This window comes from Ammospiza nelsoni, chromosome Z, assembly GCF_027579445.1.
Source record: "Ammospiza nelsoni isolate bAmmNel1 chromosome Z, bAmmNel1.pri, whole genome shotgun sequence".
Taxonomy (NCBI): Eukaryota; Metazoa; Chordata; class Aves; order Passeriformes; family Passerellidae; genus Ammospiza; species Ammospiza nelsoni.
In genome coordinates this window covers 84,605,091-84,622,730 of record NC_080669.1, presented here as the reverse complement: position 1 = coordinate 84,622,730, position 17,640 = coordinate 84,605,091, and the positions used below count along the sequence as shown (strand labels likewise).

General features: G+C 39.1%; 1 protein-coding gene across 2 annotated transcripts; it reads left to right on the top strand.

Annotated features, from left to right (window-relative positions):
• Positions 1-1,198: 1,198 nt before the first annotated feature.
• SYT4 (synaptotagmin 4) lies at positions 1,199-13,026 on the top strand. 2 transcript variants are annotated; one of them, XM_059493012.1, is made up of 4 exons: positions 1,199-1,347; positions 4,056-4,864; positions 6,429-6,549; positions 9,542-13,026. In XM_059493012.1, exons 1-4 carry the CDS (start codon positions 1,314-1,316, stop codon positions 9,847-9,849), a joined length of 1,272 nt encoding a protein of 423 aa, XP_059348995.1. In that variant the 5' UTR covers positions 1,199-1,313; the 3' UTR covers positions 9,850-13,026. The 2 variants fall into 2 exon arrangements, with proteins under 2 accessions (XP_059348995.1, XP_059348994.1); XM_059493011.1 differs by having other exon boundaries at positions 4,056-4,870.
• Positions 13,027-17,640: the final 4,614 nt, after the last annotated feature.

The following is a 17,640-nucleotide window of genomic DNA, read 5'->3' as shown; positions in this document are numbered from 1 at the left end:
CCCCCCCCATTCCTCCTCTATGCCACACTTTCCCTGTCTCCCCACCACATTCTCAGTTCACACTGGGAGACGACACATCTAAACCAGTAAAATCTAGAAGTAAAGTCATCTCTTTCCCAGACCTGCAGGAAGATCAAGAGGATTTCCAAACTGGGGGCTGAATGTTTATGTGGGGGTGGATGTTGGGAGGAAGCAGAGAGGAGGCACAGGGAAAAGTCACATCCGGAGTTTTTGTGACTCAAATTCAGTAAATTCATCACGTCAGTCATAGGAAAATCGTGTGCCCTGCAGCTGGAGCCGAGGTGTCTGGACTCTCTCAGGTTGGCAACTCTTTCACGTTGTTGTTGTAACATACACAGCTGATAGTTAACTAAGCAAATGAATACATCTTTCCCTGGCAAAAGGGGCACACCCATGTCTTTCTGAGGGTGCTCTGAATCACAGACATTGCCATCTCACTGTCTGTGTCCGGTGGAGGGGTGTGTGGGGGAGCTCATAACCTGCAGCAAGGCAGTTAAAATAATCGATGAGTGCGTGTTCAATCCCAAGACAGGGACGGGGAGAGGGGGAGGAGGAGGGGGTAGGAAGGGAGAGAGAGAGAGACAGAGAGGAAGGGAGGGAGGGTGTGGTGGCTAGGGAGGGGGGGAGGGAGGCGGCAAAGGTGCTGATTTCAGCCCTGTAGCGTCAGGATTGCGTCAATTTGGGTTTCAACCACGTACTCAGTCTCAGAGCGGAGCTACTCAGAAGAGCCAAAACAGGAAGGGGGTTGCAAATCAGTGTGCAAAGGGGAGGACCGAAGGTTCCCCTCCCCCCTCTCCTCCAGTCCCGTTGCAGCCTCCTCCTCCACTGTCCCCACTGCTCGTGTCTCCAGGTTTTGGGTGGTTTTTGTTGTTGTTTCTTTTTTTCCTCTCTCTGTAATTTTTTTTTTTTTTTTTTTTTAACTGCGCTGGCAAAGACTGTTACCCGGGCGCCGTGAGAGCGCAGAGCCAGGGGACAGCAGGGCAGCGAGCTCAGCGCCCCGGGCGGGTCGCTTGGCATCCGGGGAGGCGGCTCCCGCATCCCGGACAGCGGCGCCAGCACCGCGGACAGCGGCTCCAGCACCGCGGACAGCGGCTCCAGCACCGCGGACAGCGGCTCCAGCACCGCGGACAGCGGCGCCAGCACCGCGGACAGCGGCGCCAGCACCGCGGACAGCGGCGCCAGCACCGCGGACAGCGGCTCCAGCACCGCGGACAGCGGCTCCAGCACCGCGGACAGCGGCGCCAGCACCGCGGACAGCGGCTCCAGCACCGCGGACATCACTCGCCACCAACATGGCTCCGATAGCGGACAGCCGCCAGCAGTTCGGTAAGCGCGTCCCGGCTCCCCACACCCGAAGCCGGGCGATGCTCCCCCTCCCCGGGAGAAGAGCAGCCTCTGCTGAGCCTCCCGGTGCCTCCCAGCACGCAGCTTGTTGGGAGGGACCTGGTTTTCCCCCCAGTTCTCTTCAGGTTTCAGAAGTTGTGCGAATTTGCTTTCTTTCCCTAATCTCTCTTCCTTCCTCCCTGCCTGTTCCTCCTCCCTGGTAAAGTACCGGAAGAGATAAAGAGATTTTTGTAGGTGCGGTTCTGGATGAGAGGGGTTTGGTGCTGTTTTCCGTGTCTCTGTTAAAGTAATGTGCATCAAGAGTTACATGGTGTAAATGCCACAGAGAAAAATCTTTGTTCAAGTCATTCTTGAAATAATTGTCATTCCTTTTATTCTTATTGTAGGTCAATCATTAGTTAAAGAGCATTGCTAGGAAGAAGAAAATACAGGATTTCAGTGTTTTTAGCTGAACAGATGCATCTTAACCAACCTGGTTTCAATAACAAAGATGACAATGAACTTTTCAGTTTTGTAATTTCTATGCCATGGATGCAGTGAGGTATCAGAAGTTTCAGAAGCAATCATGTCTGTGCACTTATAAAATGCATACATAAGTTGCTTTAGGGAGAAAAGCAGTAAGAGGGAACATTTCTGAACTCTGCTTTACAAATATTGACTCTAAACTACATTAGGCTTCCTTTAGCAGTGGTTTGATTCAGGGATCATTCCACTAACTTAGTGACAAGACTCCAGATTTATATCACATAACCGAAAAAATAACTTCTCCCAGAACTAGTAGGTGATGTTTTCTATTAATGCACTGCCTTGAATGTTAACCAACTGATTATGACAAAAGCAAAAAATTCATTTTGTGACACAATTAGTTGTAAATATAAAACCATTTTAGTTACCATTTTATCTTCTTTCCTGTTCCACCCACTTGAGGTTTCTAACCACACTTGTGACATCTTGCTCTTGCCTAATTACTTATTTAAGAAAGATAATTAATATTTTAAACATCAAATTGATTGTACCACTACTTCCAGTAGTTGTAGAATTAAAGTAGATTATAATATCCATTACTATAAAAAGTATATTATCTCACGAAAAAGTATTGTAAATGTACAAACCATTCTTAAAAGATATTAAAGTATTCTGATTAGTTTCCAAATACTTTTAGCTTTCTATTTATACCATGTATACTTAAATGTTTGCAGCCCAGGGAATTCTTGAAACTCAAAACCATGTGCTTAAGTTAGGAAAAATACTTTTTGCTCACAAATATGGTTGTCAGTCATTTCATTAAGTTCCTGCAATTAAGTGCATAGACTAGTACAGCTTGTAGGCACCAGGAAAGTTGTCATAAAAAATTAACAGCCAGGCCTGATCCTTTCTGAGCTGGAACATTATGTCCTACTTTGCTCTGATAGTATTGTTGTGGTTTTTTTTTTTTTTTTTTTTTTTTCTGAATCATCACACTAAAAAGCAAAGGTGTATTGGCAGCACATTTATCTGCTCAGCTTTTGACCGCATGAAGCTGATTTAGTAATACAGGGGGATGGTTCCTCTTTACTGCTCCAGAATGACCAGAGAGAAACAGAATTGTTACATAATTGCCTTTATGCATAAACAATGTCAAGACATTAATATTCCATTGTACGTCCACTGTTGCAGGGAATAAAGGTTAAACTCTGATTGTTACATTGTGGGAGGTTTAAACTCACTTAGTAACGTTACTTATGGGCAAAATTGGATTTCTAATTAGTTGTGCTCATTCACCCTTTGATGCGTGCTTTGAAGGGCTAATGATACTCCATATGTAAATAATATATCCACTTGGCAAAGGAGGTTGTAACATTTGCCCAGGTTTCTCTTTATTCAGCGTAAGTATAGAATTAATATTAAACTGTGGAGGAATTATTTTTTCTTATCGACTCCTAAGAAGTACTGACCCTTTCTGCAAACTCCCCATAAGCTTTGCTCCAGTGACTTAAATGCTTAGTGGTTAACATAGATAAACTTAACATGATTTTTTCAGCTTTGAACTCATATGTGCTACCTAATATCACATCCATCTTGCTATAAGACACTTGCTATATAATTTTCCCAAATTTTCTAGATAGATTTCCTCTTGCAAAGTATTGAAAATCCCAGTGAAACTGTTGAGTGCTATAACCTCCAATTAAACTCACTTCTTTCAAGAGATACCCACAGGCAATTATGGGAACAGACCATAAAAAATAGCTAATTGAGCACACAAAGTATTCTAGGAAACACTATGGAAAGCAGATGATGTATCTAAAAGTAATACGTATTTCAGAGTGTGTTTGAGCTAACCAAGAAACCTCCATAAACTCAAAGCTGAAAACAGCTGAGAGCTGGTATTATTCACAGACATATAAGCTCAGAAACTACACACAGAAGGTTAAGACAGTATAGAAATTATGAACAGAGATCATTATTAGGATGGGAATAGTATTCTCCTCCCTAACTCTGCTTGTATGGAAAAATACTATCATAACAAGCGTGCCTTGGAGTGGGACTGCACACTGGTGCCTGCAGGTGGCAGAGCACTTCCAGTCTGTCAGTCCTGCTGATATCACTGTCTCCTATCAGTTTGTTTTACCTAAATTATTGCTTTATGAAGTATCATGCAGAATTCAAGGTACTGCTGCTTATGTGCTTGTTGCTATTTATTTGATTTTCAGATGAAATTCCTACTGTGGTTGGAATCTTTAGTGCATTTGGCCTTGTCTTCTCTGTCTCCCTCTTTGCTTGGATCTGCTGCCAACGCAAATCTTCCAAGTCCAATAAGACCCCTCCATACAAGTTTGTCCATGTTCTGAAGGGGGTTGATATCTACCCTGAGAATCTCAACAGCAAGAAGAAGTTTGGAGCAGATGATAAAAGTGAAGCAAAGAACAAATCAGCAATGCCAAAGAACTCTCTCCATCTTGACCTGGAGAAAAGAGATCTAAATGGCAATTTCCCCAAAACAACCACAAAAATGCAGGGCTCTCCAGATCTTGAAAATTCATCTCCTAAGCATTTTGCAGAAAGGAAGAAAGATTCAGTATCTCCTGATAGCTTAAAATCCATCACTTCTCTGTCATCTGAAGATAAACAAGACAAGCTAGGAACTCTCTTTTTCTCCTTAGAGTACAACTTTGAGAAGAAAGCATTTGTAGTGAACATCAAAGAAGCTCGTGGGCTGCCAGCAATGGATGAACAGTCAATGACTTCTGATCCCTACATCAAAATGACAATCCTGCCTGAGAAAAAGCACAAGGTGAAAACCAGAGTGTTGAGAAAAACTTTAGATCCAGCTTTTGATGAGACTTTCACATTTTATGGGATCCCCTACAGCCAAATTCAAGACTTAACACTTCACTTCATGATCTTGAGCTTTGACAGATTTTCCAGAGATGACGTCATTGGAGAAGTCCTCATCCCCCTTGCTGGAATTGAACTGTCGGAAGGAAGGCTGCTAATGGACAGAGAGATCATCAAAAGAAATGTTAGGGTAACATCTTTTTTACTCAAAGTTTGAAAGTGTTGTGATAGGGTTAGCTATGATTCTTGTATAATGCTGCTGCCATCTTGGAGAGAAAAGCCAAAAAGCCAAAAAGCTCACAATGCAATTCCTGAGATGCTTTCCTAATGGCAGTGTGAGGAAGTCATTACACAAATGCAATAGAAAAAACCCATTACAACAAGCATGATGAAAGAAATTGCTAATGCCCTAAGCGCTAATTTCTTATTCAGCAGGTTTGAGTGGACCAATTCCAGTTAGCTCAAGCTGACTCAAACCCCACTGATTTGCTTTTAATTGCTTTTAAATGAAAGAATAAAAAATATTTATGTATTATTGCCTTTCTCCTCCATCCCCTTTTATATTTGACATCATTCTTTCTTAAATCTTACTGAAGTCAATGCAAATATCACCTGCATGGGTTGTGTAGCACATTCTTGAGGAATGCAGGTGGTCTTTAGTTAGGGAAGTGGGATTTGCTAGAGACTATGTGGTTGATGTTGTAGCATGTTCTTGCATGGTGGTGCTGTCATCACTTGTCTCATGAGCAGCAGCTGTACTAAAGGTAGTAAAGGTGGAGCCATAGACTTTGTGGAGTTGCCAGCAAAACTTCCTGACTTTACTGGGACAAAAATATTTAATGCTGTGTTGTCTCAGTTCAGAATGCAAAGGTCATTTATAACAATTCCAGCTGAACCACAGAAATGCACAGGCATCAAACACACACACTCTTAAATCTCTGCTAAGGAAGTGGAATGTGTATTGACTTTCACCATGATTGGTTTCAAATGACAAGCATACTGCCTAATAAAATAAATGTCTAATAGTCAATATACCTATAGCTAATACTGTCATTTTGTAATTCTATCACTATATGACAACAAATATAAGTATGTCACAGGATTTTGTTGATAACTTATTGGATTTTCTGGTATATAAGGTACTATCTGCTCTTGTCTCCCTTGCCTTCCTTCTCCATTTGAAATACACTACTCCTCCAAATTCAAATCAGATAATGATAGAGAAAATCTTTCATCTCACCTTTACTTCATGTATATTGTACTACTTTAGAGAGTGTTAAGGGATAAGATTTTACTGATAGCTTGAATCCTTCCTGTTTAAAGCACTTTACCAAATATTTTTTCTTTACTTGTACTACATTTTTTCTCCTAATTATATCTTCATAGAATTTTGCTTTGTTTAAGATAAGTTTCTTTTTTTAGCTGTGATTCTTTTTTCCTCAGGATTTTATTTGTACTGTCCAAAGACAGTAATGTCATGTCAACTTACATTGTCCATTTATTTTTTAATTTTATTCAGTCTGAAAACCAATCATAGGAAAAGTTATATAACTAATATAGAGGAAAATTATAATCACTATGTAAATCAGAATAGCTATATATGGTATGTCCTTTTATACAGCTTCAGAGCATTTACTTCTGTGACATTCCATAAACCCTTTTAACTCTGGTTTAAAGCTTGGTCAATATAAATGCTTATAAACAGTTTTATTACTTTTTTTTTGTTGTTTTTCCTTTAATTTCCTCAGAAATCATCTGGTCGTGGAGAATTACTGGTCTCTCTCTGTTATCAATCTACAACAAACACACTCACTGTCGTTGTTCTAAAAGCCAGGCATCTACCTAAATCTGATGTGTCAGGATTATCAGGTAATGGTTTTAATAATGAATATGCCCCAAGAATATAAAACAGAATGACAAAAGACAGCTGAAAGGTGGCATTTCAAAGACTGAAAATATTCCATACATGCAGAAATGGTGTTTCTATTATTTACAGCCTATTCATTTCATTCATATCTAGGTCAGTGCTTTATTTCCAGGGTATGTATTTTACAAATTTGTTCTTCAATCACATCAAAAAAAGGTGACATCTGCTAGCAGTGCAAACCAATGAGTTTTATGATTGTTTTGAACAGAACCCATCTGCCATAAGCGTGGGATGTTGTTTGCAGATACCAAAAGCTTTTATTTATGACAAAAAAATGAGTTTATTTGTAGAAGATTAGTATTGAGTGAGATCATCATATAATTTATCTCAGAAGAAAAGCAGCATCTTACCTCTGAGTTGAATTTGAGCACTAACTGAGCACTAACATTTTTTGGCAAGGTGAGAAGGTGAACTGTGCCAATGCTGGGAGGATGCTGCAGCATGACACACGTGCTTTATCATGTGCCAAATTTGGGGTGCATTAAGAGGGATCAGGTTTCATCTTCTCTTCTCCCTGTCTGCTGCCATTTTTCATTCAGTGGAACTTCCTCTGAAGCCAATTCTGGAATTGCACATAGAAGACACATTAAGGCTATATAACATAACAACAGTGTAAAATTTAATGTCCTGTATATAAGACTGCCTCACAAAAACAACAGTACACAAAAAAGGGCTATAGTACCACATCTGCTGTTGCTTCTTTATAGAACTTATAGTCTTTAATTTCACTCAATATTATGAAACAAGAAGAAAAGGGAGTAGTTTTAGGAAACATTGAATAATTATCACTGCAGCCAAAAATACAGTTTTTCTGTTTTTCATACCGCAATTCATCTGGAAAGTTAGCCTAGCTTGAATCCAATGCAACAAACCTATAGGCAACTCTCATCAAGTTCCATTTAAATCTTCCTTTTGATCTAAATTTTGTCCACATATCAGAAGGAGAAAAGATGTATATTGAGCCTAATAATTTACTTGACTAAAAGAGAGGATATGTATTTTTAAAAATCAACCCCAAAGTCGCAGGAGATAGTGGTTGTTTCATGAAGACAGCATGACAAAAAGCTGATCTTAACAGACCTGCTTGATGTTTACCCAGATGGGAAAATAACTTGGTAAAAAAAGCCCTTCCAGTCACAACATCTACCTGGACCCTATGGAACACCATTTTTTTTTTTGCAGCTCTTACAAGTAAAGCTGTAAAATCTGTTTGCATTTCTTGCATCCCCTGGGAGAGCCTTGCTGACTATAATAGGAATGTACTACTTCTGCAGGCAGCCATGTTGCACCTGGACTCCTACTCCATTTAAACAGTTTTCCATTATTTTCTGTTTGTCAATAAGGCCAGGTGCAATAGATATTTGGATTTCAGCAGCATACTGCACTCAGGACACTCAAAATTTCCTCTGAGACTTTCCCCTCATCCCAACATTAATCTTGGAAAAAGAGAAGAGTGAAGTGGTGTTTCTATGGAATAAAATAAACAATTCCACAATTCAACCTCCTAGAGAAGAGGGGAATTTTTTATACTCAGAAACTTTTCCATTTTCGCAACTCCTTGATTTCCTTAGTCACTGGTGCTCAGGGACCTTTGTTAGCCTAATAAAGACAAGTGGAACTCTCTAGCTTTATCTAGTAGCTGCTCAAAAGTAACAGAAAACTTCCTCTTAAACTAAATGGAAACCACTGATTGATATTGATTTTGATGCTTCTAATGCTTGCATGGCATACAATATTTCAAAGCCAGTGAGTGTTTTTATTAAGCCCTGGTTTTGAAATGTTCATTATGGTGATAGAATATGAAAGTGAAGAGGTACCCCATTACACCCCACTTATGGTAGACACTTATTGTCAGTTCAAGGAAAAACATAATTTTTACTTATCCAACCCGTTCAGTCTGATAACTGTGACATAAAATACGTAAATACTGTTCAGTTTCAGTATTACTTATTTTAAAAAAGTATTCAGGAGTTCTTGATGATTAACTTGGTTAATTGTTCACATAAACTATCATGTTTGACTGGGTTCAGTAGAGAAGATTTTGTACTACATCACTGCACCATGAGAACCTGGAAACAGGCCCACACTTTCACTGAATAAATGCCAAGGTAATTGAAAGGGTTGGCTTTTAAAATGTCTCCTCTGAAAGAATAAATATGGCCATTATTGAAGACAATAGCAAGAGAACCTCACAGCAATTAAATAATTCTGATGAATGCAAACACTCAAAGTTGGTTGGCAGCTAAAAATATGGACATTTGTCCTTCCCATATTCAACAGTAGCAACACAGGTGTAAAGACACACATTCCAACAGCGAACATACCCTTTCATTTAAAGTTTAACATCAAATTTATTCAATAACAATTGGTGGCCTCAATTTAGTCAGGTGAATTGACTTCTATAGGATTCCAGCAGAAATATCACACACATTCTCTCAGCCCAAGTTTATTCACTCCTTTCTGAAAATTTTCTTTTCATGGGTTTGATTAGTGCTGATGATTATACCCCAGCAGAATGTGTGAAAAGCCAATTTCTGTCACACTTAAATGTGCAATGTTACATATTTTTCAGAGACCTTTAGAATTTTGTGCACTTCCTGACCATCTTTGAATGTGGTAGATGTGTTGCTGGTTTCATGGACTGCAGGACAGGATTTATCTCATTAAGGAAACACCTGTACTTGGTAGCAGTCTAAACTTCACTGCCTGCCTTGAACACAATTTTGGTGACCATAAAGGGAAATTAAAGGGGCTAATTCAGATGCATAGAAAAAAAAATTAAAAATTGGATGAGAGGAATCAACTTTAATAAATTGACAGAGCTACTCATTGTGGTGTAAATATATCGGATAATTGTGGAATTTACCATAAATTACATCAAGGAATTTCAACCACTGTACAATAGCTGATCTGTGCTCTTTCTTTTCATTGCAGACCCTTATGTCAAAGTGAACCTGTACCATGCCAAGAAGAGAATTTCTAAAAAGAAAACCCATGTGAAGAAGTGCACCCCCAATGCAGTGTTCAATGAATTGTTTGTCTTTGACATTCCTTGTGAGGGCCTTGATGATATCAGCATTGAATTTCTGGTTTTAGATTCAGATAGGGGGTCAAGGAATGAGGTCATTGGCAGGTTAACCTTGGGATCTTCAGCAGAAGGAACAGGTGGAGAGCACTGGAAAGAAATTTGTGAATATCCTAGGAGACAAATTGCCAAGTGGCATATGTTATGTGATGGTTAGCAGGTTAGAGAGGGGTTGGATCTTAAGAAACTATATATATTTCCGTAGGCAAGGAGCAGGTTTTTTTTTTTCTTTGCTATGTATAATTACAAGCTTTTAACCACAAAACTTTTTTTTCTTATTTTTTTTTTTTTCAAGGGGGGAGGGGTGTTTGAAATAAACTTGAATTGAATTATCAGAACAGAAGGTGACTTAATTTTCACAGTAAATAATGGAATTTTTATTTCATCAATCTTTAGCATAATTAGCTCAGATTAATATTCTTCTAGAGTTTAAGTGGCCTGTAAATTCTGAATCACTGTAAACCTCAAGAAGAACAAACTATGTTTGAAAGAGTCACTTATTAATGACTCATATATAGAAGAAAAAAACCTTACTACAATATATCCAAAAAAAAACCCCACCTGTGGCTTATTAGGCAAGGGGATGGATCTATAAAAGCCATGGGGATTGAGGGTGAGTAGGGGGGGAAATTCCTTCTGCCCCTCCACCAAAAACTTTCTTTTATGAAAATTTAATCATTTTTTGTAAGTTTTGGTTACTTATACTTTGATCCCAAAGAATTAACATGTATTCAATATTTTGCTTTACATATCACATTGTGTAAAACTATTTTTTTTTAAGTGTCGAAATATTATATAATTGATTACACTTGGACTTTTTTAGTAAGTTTATATATATAATTTTTTTATCACAGTGACCAAAATAGATACGTACTTCAAACTAATGATAAGTTCACATGCTTTTTTTTGTTAAAAGGGCTCCTTTACGGGTGACTGTACATGTTACAGTATAGGTAGAATTTGGGGTTAGATATGGCTTGCATTTTTTTCCTCTAGTTAGGATTACACATTAAACATTTCAAGCCATATAAAGGAATTTCTGTTGAGATGAGGTAACATACAGGATATTACAATCAATTACTTTTCACCAATTATATTTTAACATTTCATTAGTACTAAAAAGAAGTTGATGTTGGTTTTTTTTTTTTAATTTTTTTAGCTTCATTAAAGAATAAACAAATAGTGAGACAAAGAAGAAAACCTTATTCTGCTGTTTAGTGTTTAACCTCCTGGACTGTAAAGAAGCCATTACAGTCAGTACCAATATACAAACTCCAGCGCATTTTTTAAATTTTGCAGGAGAGGAAACCAAATTCACTTTATAATTTCTCCAATATTCTATAGACAAAGTACTTGGATAGTACTTTGGTTATATGAATTAATGTACATTACTGACTGTACTGAAAATGGTGGTGGTAAAGGAAAATAGCATCCTGATTTAATGTCAGTGTGACATATGTCCATATAAAATTAAATTGTGTCAGGCTGAGGAAATGTCAAGTGTAACAATAACAAGTGTACAAATAAAGCATTTAGACCTATGAAATTTAGTCTTGGTCAAACCAGATAGGTTTTTAGGCTGTCAGAACTATAGCACAACTATATCAGATTATTTCCTAAAGTTTGTGCATTAACTTCTGATGCAGAATTGTTTGCAAGTATTAGTCCTACTTCATTTTCAAGTACAATATATATAAAAAAGAAGATAGTGATGTTCGTTGTTGACATAAGAAGGGTTAAAAAAGTGGAAGACCATTTTCAGTATTTTTGCATATGTCATTTGTCATGTGTAATTCCATTGAAGCGAACAAGACTACTTGGGAATTAAGGCACTGCTCATTGTGAGTAAAGATAGCAAAATGGGCTTGCCAGTTAGAACAAACCAAACATACATTGAATGTCAATCTACTTTCATTAAACAACAGACCTAGGTCCTACTTAAAACTGTTGGGGATTTGTTGTCTACTTTACCTGTTCTCATATGGCCAAATTATGTTTGCAGGAAAGGACACTGAAATATGAAATATGCAAGTAGACAAATAGTACTGGAAGAATTCCATTGAGGCTCTTCCAGGTTTTGTGTCAGTATTTTCTCCAGTTTTTGAGAATGTGTTTGATACAACAGTGTTTATAGATTTCTGTAAAAATACATTTTCAAAATAACATAAACATGCTTTTTATGATAATGCTAAATGTACAAATATTGCGTATTGTATGTATAAAGGAGAGGAATCTTTTTTGATTATTTCTTTAGAAAGCTGATTAACTGCTTAGGGGCTAGAGTTTACCAGCCACATTCAAGCAGAGCTAATCCAAAGCCACCAAATGAAAGATGCCCACAGGCTTTAGTGGAGTTTGAAGTGCAGTCAGAGAGCAAAACTCTCCTGAGTCAACCCAGAAATATCACTGGGACCATGGATATGGGGAAACATTGTTTTATCCAATGGACACTGGGAGAGTTTAGGTCAGTATGACACAATCAGAGTTGTAACAATTTCTGAAAAGGAAAGAACCGAGCTGGAAATTATTTAATCACAGAGAGTGTGGCATCTTGCAAATAAAAAAAATGGAGGTTTTGTACGCTGGCCCATAAGTAGTTCCTTATCTCTAAAAATCAGATGACAGGCATCATCTGTCTCCAATGAACACAATATATGACATTAGGGGATAACAATTCATCTTTTTGAATTAATGCTGGGCTGTGATGATCATCTTTCATTTTGCATCCAACGAGTCGTCACAAATTTCTTTTTTTTTTTTTTAGTTTTTATAGCGGCTTGAGGGTCAATATTTCTAAAATTGCCAAGTGGCAATTTTTGTTGGGGGTAGGGGAGTTGGAATTGGAAAGGGAAGCAAAAACATTTTTATCAAATCTAACAAAACCCTGTAAATAGCATTTTTTTTCATTTAAAGCAATTCTCAGTTTGAAAAGTTGAGTAAAGACGACTTGTAACACATTTTAATTCAGAAAGAGGCAGGAGAGCGAATGTAGGCCTGTACTGAGGTGAGAAATTCTGCTGTTTTATAAAGTGTTCAATTCTCATTGTGAATATCTTGAACTCTGTTAAGGATACTGTACTGTATTAAACATGTAAAAAAATGATGTTTGTCTAAGTAGTTTACAAAAAATAATAACTCCTTGAATGGGAGACTATCCATGTCTGGAGATCTGTCGTAACTAAATACCCGATTCGTTATGGTGTTGTAACTTAATAGAAGCTATTCAAGAGAAAGCATGGTGTATGAGACTTTGTAAGTTATTTGTGCTGGTTCTGTATGTTGTGCCATGTGTGTAAGACAAGAATAAACTGCTGCTTTTGTTCATCCCATCCCACCTACTATCCCACCTATGTATCGTTTTTTTCCCCCAAAGATTTCTGCTAATTTTTGTGTTCATAGTCTACACTCTCATGTTTCTATCAGAAAGCATTTTACTTGGAAAGTCTCCCTCTTCTCAAAGAGGCGGATTAGATTTGTTCTCACAAATACTACCAAGGCACATCACATGCTCTTTATTTCCGGATGCTTGTTGAATATGAGTCCTGAATTGTAATCTGCACTCAGGCTGGAGCCAGAAACACGGCCCATGACAGAAGATATGAGTCTTATAGGGACAGATATACAGATGCAAACAAGACTGAATTCTAATATATTAGCTAGAAGGAGAAATATTAAAGTCAAATTATCCTAGTGGGCTTCTAGTGTTATTTATCCTGGCCAGTCGTGCTGCAGTACTTGCTTGTAGACAAGGAAGTCATGTCAGGCTCCAGCTTGTCAGGTGAGTTTGGAAGTTGAGGTGGAGAAAGCATTCGTTTAAGTGCTATACCCAAATACAAACTTTGCTGTAGTGCTCTCTAAGGTTATCACAGTATTTACTGGCACAGAAATAGAAGCCAAGGAAAGAGGAAGGGAGCTGCAGCTGGGATACATGCTGCCATTTAATGACTCCCATTGTGAGCTCCAGCACCTGGAACGATTCCCTGATCCTTGTAGCAGAAATCAATTGCAGGATTCACCAGCCAGACGCACAAAGTACACCACCTTCCACAGTTATGAGCTGGTATATTCTCTCTGACAAATCTCCTGTCCGCAGGAGACAGGTATCAAAGGTAAGACTGCTCTACTCCATCCCATGCAGGCACTTCTTTTTTCTTCCTTGCATTGTACAGTTCTCCAAAAACAATGGTTATTCACATGGATCACATTCCAGCCCCACTTCTGCAGGGTGGAGATCAAGAATGTCTTTATTTTTTGATCAAGAATGTCTTTATGTTTTGATTAAAAAAGTCTTTATGTTTTCCAAATATGATGCAGATGAGCCTCAGGGGGAGTCTCAAAGCTAATGTTCTGATTGCTATTTGTCCCTCAAATTGCTGCCACAGACCACTGAGAGAGCCCTTGCAGATGTTCTCTTTACAGAACAAATCCCCAAGGTCTAACACTATTCTGGAAGCCTGTTGTATTTTATGGCATCACGGACAAAAACATACTTAACACATGGTAAAAATACATAACCACAGATGGCCATATACAACACTTTTTTTATTCCTAAAACAATATTCAAATATGTTCTATGTAAGTTGCTATATTTCATGATGTCTCCTGGAGGTGTTGGATAACTCACAGCACTATTGCAGCTGCTGTAACTGGCACTGACATTTATTTGCCTTGCTGATGCTGACTCCTGACCAATTACCTTAATTCAAAAAGTCCTACCAAAGTCTCACAGGCTTTTTCCATATTTTTAACCCTCCAAAACTGAACAACTCTTGTAACACAACTTTGGTCTGGAAGCAGCACTGTAGTACTGTTTAGAGTAGCAGCATGGAAGAATTTTATCGTTAGATAGAACCAAAGGACCAAAGTCAGTAAAAGGGGAAATGAAAGAAGTTAAATGCTTTACTATGCCTGCATTGTTATGCCGGTTTTGCCATTGAGTTCTTCCTTACACAACCAGAGAACATCCTGTAGTCACAAGTGTGAATGCTCTGGTCGCGCCGCCAGCAACAGAATCAGGTTGAGATCTGTCGAATTCTGCTTGAGCCCTTCAGTCTCACCTGCAGCACTCAGGCCCTCACACCTCACCCTACCCCAGTGCTCTGCAGTCACCCTTAACATGCCCTGGATAAACCCTGGCAGTCCTGTCCATGCCCAGATGGAAGAGCTGCAATGCTCCAAGGGCTGGAAAAACTTTGGCAACAACCTGGGTCTGGGTCTCATTGCAAGGACCAGACTTCCCAAGACATCACCAGGGCAGGTTGGCAGATTGGGCATTCCTCCCCATGAGGATGGTATCTCCAGTATCTCCCACCCTCCTTTTCATCTCTGTGAACACCCTGTTGCTGCTGAAGGTGCAGCAGCCCCAGCCATGTAACTCCCACATATTTTAGAGTTTCTGTAATTGTATAACTGCCTCTCTTTAGAAAAGCAGCATGTCATTCACCCTCGAGATCCTGGGGGATTTCTTGCTGTGAATCTTTCTGACAGCAACATGCTCTTAAGTCAGTAAAGAACAGGCTGGGTCAGCCTGGAAAAAGCTCAGCCTCCTCTCATCCTGATGAAGGAAATTTCCCTCATTGCGGAATATTTTTCTTCCCTCTTGGACAGTCTCTCAAGAAAGTTTTTTATAGGTGACTGAGCTGTAAGAAGACATGGTTTTACATTTTTGTAAGTGGATGTTGAGGTGTGGAATTTGGGTTTAAGCGAAACATGCAGGAATGTCAGGTCCCACTGGGTGACAGGTAAGTGCTGTGCTACTGAAAACAGCTTCACTGGGGCCAAGCTCACATACAGGGCTGAGAGAGCAGTCATGTGCAGGATTTCTGAGTCATAGCATTTTGGATTGTGACTTAAACTAGAACAGATTGCTTGCAATATAAGTTAATGTTGCAAAAAGGTCCCTGTCTTTCTTCCATGTAAGAAATACTGTGTTATGAAAGGCTCTAGTTCTAAAAAAAAAAAAAAAAAAAAAAAAAAAAAAGGCCAAAAAAACCCCAAGAAAAAGAAGGACAAAATCTAAGATGCAAAATTCAAAATGCACAATGAAACACTTTAAAACTGTTTTCTTTAGAAATTGCAGGTGAAGAAGTATCATTGTAAAACAATATCATGGCTGTTACAGCTCTTTTTTCTAACCAGCTAAGGGTGCTGTATGGTGACTGTGATATTTAATTTCACAGTCTTGAAGACAACCCCAGGGATAACCATGAATTTTCTCTGACAGATGCTGTAAATATTTTACATGGTTCAGAAAAAACAACTGTTTTTATGGAAACAAGTATTTCACTGTATCACTTGCCATATTGATTGCATCTCCATAATACCCTCTCAATGAAATAGCCTTTAGGATTGTGTGAATGAAAGTTCCTACTTGAAGAGGGAAACCTCTGCATGCTTGCATCTGAAGTGCCTCTGTACATTGATTTGTGGGGCAAATAAACAGTATTCTAGCCTCAATTTTCCTTTCGGTATCATGGGATAAAGCTTAACAACATCAAGAGCAGATACTAACTTCATGACTTTGGTTATGAATTATTATTTTTGCTGTTCTCCAGGGCTGTAATGTTGATCTGGGGACTGCATTTGCTTGAGGTAAATCCCTCAGAGCTGTATGCTGCAATGGATATATATGGACAAGAAAGTAGATGTGAATCACAAAAAGGCATGTAACAATAGAGAATTTTCCCAGGCTAAAATCAGAAGTTATATTAAACAGCAATAAAAGGTACAGATAAGTAAATCAGTTTGAAGTGCAGATGAGTAAAATGTTGTTAGAAGAGAAGAGAAGTCTGGTACTTTTACAGAACAAGCATAACCAAGGTGCAGTTTGCCCCTGATGCACATTTCTAAGTCCTTTGAGGAGCAGCTGAGGGAGCTGGGCAGGGGCTGAGCCTGGAGCAAAGGAGGCTCAGGGGGGCCCTTGTGGCTCTGCACAGCTCCTGACAGGAGGGGACAGCCGGGGGGATCGGGCTGTGCTCCAGGGAACAGGGACAGGAGCAGAGGGAACGGCCTCAGGCTGGACTTCAGAGGCAATTTCCTCATAGAAAAGATTGTTAAACATAGGAAGGGGCTGTCCAGGGAGGCGGTGGAGTCACCACTCCTTGGAGGTCTTCAAGAGCTAACTTGAAGTGCTCAAGTGCTCTCATCTGGGTGACAAAGTGGGGTTCAGTCACAGGTTGCACATGATGGGTATTGGGGACCTTTTCCAGCCTCAGTGATTCTGTGATCTGCGTTGGTTGTTTTTCACCTCATTCACTCAGTGAGCACAGCATATCCCTAATTTAGCCTACCTTGAAACACACTATGCGTGTTATTGGTAGTGCCTTTCCCTTGAATGAAGTCTGCAAGGGCTGAGTATTGAATGTCTTTATTTACAGAAAAAATTGCATAAGGAACTGTCAAAGTTTCCCTTTTGGGAGGTGCTGGGCCAAGGCTGATGCTGTCAGGTCTGGACTGGTATAGTGATGAGGAAGCTCTGTTTGTCTCAGGTGCTCCTCTAGTACCCAGGAAAATACTTTTTCTTCAATTCTCTTTTAGGAGACTCAAAGAGAAAAATTTTGAACAGAGATATGTTCAGAACAAAAGGTTTGGTTTCCTGCTCTGTGTGACGGTGTTCACAGGGGTTTTCAGGTGAGAGGAGATGAAAATGTTGACTCCATGTTCAGAAGGCTTGATTTATTATTTTATGATATATATTACATTAAAACTATACTAAAAAGAATAGAAGGAAAGGTTTACTCTCAGGAGGGTAGCTAAGCTAAGAATAGAAAGGAATGATAACAAAAGGCAGCTGTCTTGGACTCTGTCTGAGATAGCTCGGCCTTGATTGGCCATTAAATATAAACATCCAAGATGGGCCAATCAAAAATCCATCTGATGCATTCCACAGCAACAGATAGCCATTGTTTACATTTTGTTCCTGAAGCCTCTAAGCTTCTCAGGAAGAAAA

Coding starts and splice junctions, on each gene's coding strand:
- SYT4 (XM_059493011.1), top strand. CDS start 1,314: ATGGCTCCGATAGCGGACAGCCGCCAGCAGTTCG. Junction 1,348..4,055: donor GGACAGCCGCCAGCAGTTCG/GTAAGCGCGTCC, acceptor TTTGATTTTCAG/ATGAAATTCCTACTGTGGTT. Junction 6,550..9,541: donor TGATGTGTCAGGATTATCAG/GTAATGGTTTTA, acceptor TTTTCATTGCAG/ACCCTTATGTCAAAGTGAAC.